The 7614-nt window shown below is 44.2% G+C and overlaps 1 protein-coding gene across 1 annotated transcript; it reads left to right on the forward strand.

Annotated features, from left to right (window-relative positions):
• Positions 1–209: 209 nt before the first annotated feature.
• LOC121601137 lies at positions 210–677 on the forward strand. The gene has a single exon (XM_041929933.1). The coding sequence runs from the start codon at positions 210–212 to the stop codon at positions 675–677; it is 468 nt and encodes a 155-aa protein (XP_041785867.1).
• The last annotated feature ends 6937 nt before the right edge of the window (positions 678–7614 follow it).

Consider the following 7614-nt stretch of genomic DNA (forward strand, 5'->3'; position numbering starts at 1 on the left):
GGAAAAACATAAACGCAACGAAAGGAAACCAAAGGATTTCGAACCGGACCAACCGATACCCACGCAACCGAACAAGGCAAACGATTGGAAACTCGGAACATGGAACTGCAGATCTCTCACAGCACCTGGAAGTACCCGCATTCTTTCGGACGAGGTGAGAGCGTGGCTTCGGAATAGTAGCACTTCAGGAGACGCGCTGGAAAGGAGTAATGGAGCGCCCCTATCGTAGCGATTGCATGATCTACCAAAGCGGTGGTGAAAAGCATGAACTCGGTACGGCGTTCCTGGTCATAGGTGAGATGCGAAGGCGAGTGATCGGGTGGTGGCCGATCAATAAACGGATGTGCAGGTTGAGGATTCGTGGCAGGTTCTTCAACCTGAGCATCATAAATGTGCATAGTCCGCACCTTGGAAGCACCGATGACGATAAAGACAATTATTATACGCAGTTGGAGAGGGAGTACGACCGCTGCCCACAACACGACGTTGAAATTGTCATCGGGGATTTTAATGCTCAGGTCGGACGGGAGGAGACATTTAAACCGACGATAGGAAGTTTCAGTGCCCACCGGCTGACCAACGACAACGGGCTTCGGCTTGTAAACTTCGCCTCCTCCAAGCACATGAACATTCGCAGCACCTTCTTCCAGCACGCACCTCGCTTCAGTTACACCTGAAGATCACCGCAGCAAACACTTACCCAGATCGACCACGTTCTCATCGATGAAAGGCACTTCTCGGACATAATCGACGTAAGGACCTATAGAGGGGCAAACGTCGACTCAGACCATTTCCTGGTTATGGTTAAGTTACGCCAGAAACTGTGCGTGGCCAACAAACTGCGCTATCAGCCCACCCCAAGGCTCAACACAGACCGGCTGAAACAAGCTGTTGTGGCGAGGGACTTCGCAATCGCGCTTGGGGAAGCGCTGCCGGAGGACATCACTACCGAGGCGATGTCTCTCAATGACCACTGGCGCATGGTGGAGCAAGCCATCAGCAGCACAGCCGAGCGAACAATTGGCCGCGTGACCCATAACCAGAGGAAGGAATGGTATGATGATGAGTGCAGGCGAGCACTCTCCGAGAAGAACGCCGCGCGGACCCGCATGCTCCAGCGCGAGACCCAGCAGAACGTGGAAGACTACAGACGACTGAGAAGGCAGCAGACCCTACTCTTCCAGGACAAGGAGCGCGGTTTCGAAGAGTCGGACGAGCAACTCATGCAGCAGCTATCCCAGTCGGGGGAAACTCGTAAGTTCTACAGGATGCTGAATGCGGCACGGAGCGATTTAACTCCCATGACCGCTATTTGCCGCAGTGAGGAGGGAGATATCCTGTCGGACGAGCGAGAGGTGATCGACAGATGGAAGTGCTATTTCGACAGACACCTGAACGGAGCAGATACCAGAGCAGACGCAGGAAGCAGAGGAGAGCAACCCTACGATAGCCAGCATGACAATGACGAAGTGCCCCCGCCATCTTTGGACGAAGTCATCAGCGCCATCAAACAGCTGAAAAGTAACAAGTCAGCTGGCAGCGATGGTCTGGTGGCCGAACTGTTCAAGATGGGTCAGGAGAGGCTTGCCGTCATCATGCATCGGCTGATTGTTAGCATTTGGGATCAGGAAGAACTACCGGACGAGTGGAAACTGGGTGTCATACACCCAGTGTACAAAAAGGGCGACAGGCTGGAATGTGCTAACTTCCGGGCCATCACAGTCCTGAATGCTGCCTACAAGATCCTGTCCCAAATACTCTTCTGCAGACTTTCGCCTCTTGCTACAGATTTCGTCGGCAGCTATCAAGCTGGATTTGTTGGAGGCAAATCAACTACCGACCAAATCTTTACTCTACGGCAGATCCTCCAGAAATGCCGAGAGCACCAGATCCCTACGCACCACCTGTTCATCGACTTCAAGGCGGCCTACGATACCATAGATCGGACCGAACTATGGAACACCATGCAGCAGTACGGATTCCCTGGGAAGCTGGTACGACTGTTGCGGGCCACTATGGACGGGGTGCAGTGCAAGGTGAGAGTGACGAACATGCTGTCAGAAGCGTTCGAATCTCACCGGGGTCTGAGGCAAGGGGATGGACTCTCCTGTTTGCTGTTCAACATCGCTCTGGAAGGTGTCATGCGAAGCGCGGGCTTCGACATCCGGGGCACGATTTTCACCCGATCTCTCCAATTCCTTGGCCTCGCGGATGACATCGACATCATCGGGCGAACATCTGCGGCGGTGTGCGAGGCGTACCCGACTGAAACGCGAAGCCGCTAGGATTGGATTGAGGATCAATGCGACGAAGACAAAGTACCTGCTTGTCGGGGGCTCTGACCGTGATAGAGCCCGACTCGGAAGCAGAGTATCAGTTGACGGCGACGATCTCGAGGTGGTAGAGGAGTTCTGCTACCTTGGCACGATCGTAACTTCGGACAACAACGTAATCAGCGAAATCCGAAGGCGCATTGTTCAGGGAAATCGTGCCTACTACGGGCTCCACAAACTCCTGCGATCCAGAAGACTTCAACAACACACGAAATGCGCGATATATCGCACACTGATACGTCCGGTGGTCCTCTACGGGTACGAGTCCTGGACTTTACTGACGGAGGACGCCAATGCACTCGCCATTTTCGAACGACGGGTGCTAAGGACTATCTTTGGCGGTGTGTGCGAGCACGGCGTGTGGAGAAGGAGGATGAACCACGAGCTAGCTGAGCTGTTTGGCGGTGCAGATATCCTGACGGTCATCAAAGCCGGAAGGATACGCTGGCTGGGGCACGTGATGAGGATGCCGGACTCATGCCCCACCAGGAAGGTGCTCGTCAGCGACCCGTTCGGCTTAACTAGCAAATTAAAAGGACTTTTCCTAGAACAAAAAATAGTAAAAATAGAAGTAGCAAACAAAATGGCTGTTAAAGTTGGAGTTGACACACTTAAAGAAAACATTTCCAACTCTGAAACAAAAATTCTACTTAAAGTCGGACAATACCCAACAATTACAGCAGCTACACAAAAGTTATTAGAAAATGAAATCAAAACAATAATTCAAATCAAGTTTTAGCCTTTAATAGAAACCAAAATTTTTCCACCAATAATTTCAAAAGATTTCCTAACAGCAAAACAAATAATTATAATAGATATAACTCCAACCCAAACTTCCAAAACAGAACTAACAGGAGGTATTATGAAAGTCCAAATTCAAATAGAACGAACCCAAATACATATACCCCAAATAGAAACAGAGATAGACATTTCTATAGGAACCCTAGACAATATAATCAATTTGGAAGACAAAATACACAGCCCAATAACTTCTCAAATCAACAAGCTCGTAGAATATTTACTACTGAAGCTGAAGAAGAAGAGGAACAGAATATTTTTTCAAACCAAGCCCGGCAGGAATAGAACAGCTGCCGGTAATGACATTGAATTTATCAGCCGAATAATTCAACTACAATTAAAGTAGAAAAAGCTGCAAATAAGTATAGTTCATTATTTATAGACACAGGAGCAGCATTTTCTCATGTCAGGTTTTCATCAGATCCCTTTGGAAAAAGAATCGCGAAAATATACAGCATTTTCTACACCAAAAGGATATTATCAATTCACAAGACTGCCTTTTGGACTAAACATAAGTCCTAACAGTTTTCAGCGTATGATGGCAATAGCAATGGCTGGCCTCATACCTGAAATAGCATTCATTTATATCGATGATATTATAGTAATAGGAAGCTCAATGAAAAATCATATAGAAAATCTTACACAAGTATTTAATAGATTACGATACTACAATCTTAAATTGAACCCAGAGAAGTGCAAATTCTTTAAATCAGATGTTACATATCTTGGACATAAAATAACGGACCAGGGAATATACCCTGATGGAACAAAATTCGAAACAATAAGAAAGTTTCTTATACCAACTAACGCAGACGAACTTAGAAGATTCGTAGTTTTCTGTAATTACTACAGAAAATTTATACGAAACTTTGCAAAAATTGCAAAGCCTTTAAATGATTTATTAAAGAAAGGTACACTTTTCGAATGGAAAAAGGAACAACAAACAGCATTTGATTCATTAAAGGAGCATCTGCTATCTCCAACCATTCTTAAATACCCAGACTTTAGCAAAGATTTTATTATCACTACAGACGCATCAAACTATGCGTGCGGAGCAGTTCTCTCCCAAATCACAAATGGGCAAGATTTTCCTATTGCATTCGCAAGTAAAACTTTTACTAAAGGCGAAAATAAGAGTATAATAGAAAAAGAAATAGTAGCTATACACTGGGCAGTAAATCATTTTAAACCATATGTTTATGAACGGAAATTTACAATCAGAACAGACCATAGACCACTGGTTTATCTCTTTGGTATGAAAAATCCAACGTCAAAATTAACCAGAATTAGACCTGGAAGACCTGGTCTGTTGTCAGTGTTTGTAGCAATACCGCACTGATACGGGTATGGTCTGACACCTCTCGAAGGCTAATATAGGATCTCCATACCCTACTCCGACTCAATACGTCCACGGCGTACAGAACGGTAACATACTTACTTACTTACTTATCCGGCGCTACAACCGCTTTGCGGTCTTGGCCTGCCTCAGGAGTGTCCGAAACCGCTCACGGTCTTGCGCCTTCGTCTGCCAGTCCGTTATCCCGGCCTTAATGGCGGACGCCTCCACGCCATCTTGCCACCTCAATTTGGGCCTACCACGCCTCCTCTGTCCTTGTGGACGGCCTAAAAAGACTTTACGGGCTGGGTCGTCCGTTTCCATGCGTACAACATGGCCAGCCCACCGGAGCCTGGCGAGCTTAATACGCTGTACGACAGTGAGGTCGCCGTACATCTCGTATAGCTCGTCATTATATCGGCTCCTCCATTGTCCTTCCACACATACGGGGCCAAGTATCCTTCTGAGCATCTTCCTCTCGAACGCGGCTAAGAGGGCTTCGTCAGATTTGGACAGTGTCCATGTCTCAGAGGCGTATGTGAGTACTGGTACTATATAGGTACTATATAGTCCCAGCTTCGTCCGTCGCGACAGGTACAGAACGGTAACATATTTCTCCAAATATCTGAGCTTGGGTATACGGGGAAACCCAACCCCTTGGGAAGATGGGCTATATGGCTAAATTGAGCGGGGGGGGGGGGGACAACCAGCGTCTGTTCTCCATGTTAGGGGCGGACAACAACGTAACTTCGGACAACAACGTAATCAGCGAAATCCGAAGGCGCATTGTTCAGGGAAATCGTGCCTACTACGGGCTCCACAAACTCCTGCGATCCAGAAGACTTCAACAACACACGAAATGCGCGATATATCGCACACTGATACGTCCGGTGGTCCTCTACGGGTACGAGTCCTGGACTTTACTGACGGAGGACGCCAATGCACTCGCCATTTTCGAACGACGGGTGCTAAGGACTATCTTTGGCGGTGTGTGCGAGCACGGCGTGTGGAGAAGGAGGATGAACCACGAGCTAGCTGAGCTGTTTGGCGGTGCAGATATCCTGACGGTCATCAAAGCCGGAAGGATACGCTGGCTGGGGCACGTGATGAGGATGCCGGACTCATGCCCCACCAGGAAGGTGCTCGTCAGCGACCCGTTCGGCACGAGGCGTAGAGGAGCATAGCGAGTTCGCTGGCTGGATCAGGTGGAGTCGCACCTGTTGGAGATCGGATGCAACCGTGGTTGGAGGACTGCAGCCCAGGACCGAGTTTCCTGGAAACGAATTGGCGACCTGGCCATGTCTACGAGACGTGCTCATTGAGCAGGCCAAGATGAAGATGAAGACCTGGAAGAGATCTGGAAGAATTTGATTTCACAATACGATTCGTAGCTGGAAAAAGTAATGTTGAAGCAGACGCATTATCACGAGTCGTGTACAATTCAGATGAGTTGAAAGAATTGATCCCAAAAACTAAAGAGGAGGATATTAAAAGCATTAAAAACAATTCAATCATGGTAGTTAACACAAAAGCAATGGTAAAGGCGCAAAAGAAAGTAAAGGATACACCAACAGCTGGAAGAAAAAAAGAAGAAGAAACTAATCAAGTATTTTGGAAGACAGATAGACCGTCAGAAGTTAATAAGATTTTGAAAATTAAGTCAGAAGTTAAAAGAAATGGAATAGAAATCAAAATATGTAGTCACAATTATAATAAGCAACTTGGAAAAAGGGTTATCCCTCTTAACAATTCTAAAGGCCTAAATGGAAGTCAAGAAATAGAACTTGCTCTTCTAGATATATGCCAAATTGCTAAGAAATTTAACCGAGACAAGTTAGCAATATCAATTGAGGACAAATTATTCGAATATTACTTTCAATTAACCATAAAGGAAATAGCAGACACAGCAATTTTCGGTTACGAGATAATTTTGTTTGATCCACCTAAATGGATAACAAGTGAGAAAGAAAAGTTGAAAATAATGGAAGAATATCATGCCATACCCACAGGAGGTCATATAGGGCAATACAGATTATATTTAAAAATTCGTGAATAATTTAAATGCAATAATATGAAGCAAGATATAATAAGTTATGTGCAGAAATGTGAAATATGCAAAGTCAGCAAAGTAAATAAGCACACAAAAGAAAAATCTATAATCACATCAACTCCAGCAAAACCATTTACCATCATATCAATTGACACAGTTGGTCCATTACCGAAAACAATAAATAACAACAGATATGCAATTACGATTCAATGCGACCTATCAAAATATATAGTGATCATTCCAATTAAAAACAAAGAAGCAAACACGATTGCGAAAGCATTGGTTGAACATTTTATCTTGACTTATGGAAGCTTTTTGGAGCTTAGATCAGACCAAGGATTGGAATATAACAATGAGGTGTTAAGTAAAATAGCCCAAATTTTTAAAATAAAACATACATTTTCAACGCCATATCATTCACAAACAATTGGAGCTCTAGAACGTAATCATAGAAGCTTAAATGAATACCTTAGAGCATTTACTAATGAACATCACGATGATTGGGATGATTGGATAAAATTTTATGAGTTTTTTTATAACACAACACCACATACAGAAACAAAATATACTCCGTTTGAATTAGTTTTCGGTAGAACAGCAAATCTACCACAAGAAATTTATAAACATAAAATCGATCCAGTTTATAATATAGAACAATATTACAATGAAATGAAATTTAAACTACAAAAGTCCAATGAGATTGCACGTAAGAACATAATTAAAGAAAAAGAAAAAAGAGAAAAAGAATTAAATCAGCATATAAATCCCATAGATGTAAGCATAGGAGACTTGGTATACTTAAAAAATGAAAATAGAAAAAAAATTAGATCCATTGTACTTAGGTCCATTTATAATTACGAATATTAAAGATCCAAATTGTACAATCAAGAATAAGCATACGCAAAAGACTACAACAGTACATAAGAACAGATTAATCAAGAACTAAATGAATAACGCAATTCTTTCGCTCATTCACTCAATCTTACGTTATTCACAAAAACGGGGGAGCTGTAGCATAGGTTCGACACCCGACACTATTACACTTAGCAAATTAGAATTAGATTAGAATAGCAAAGACACAATTATTAGTATAACAT

The sequence above is a fragment of the Anopheles merus genome, unplaced genomic scaffold, assembly GCF_017562075.2.
Source record: "Anopheles merus strain MAF unplaced genomic scaffold, AmerM5.1 LNR4000031, whole genome shotgun sequence".
In the NCBI taxonomy this organism is placed as follows: Eukaryota; Metazoa; Arthropoda; class Insecta; order Diptera; family Culicidae; genus Anopheles; species Anopheles merus.

What these genes read in the sequence shown, in the direction of transcription:
- LOC121601137 (XM_041929933.1), top strand. Translation starts at nt 210, where the DNA reads ATGGAGCGCCCCTATCGTAGCGATTGCATGATCTACCAAAGCGGTGGT.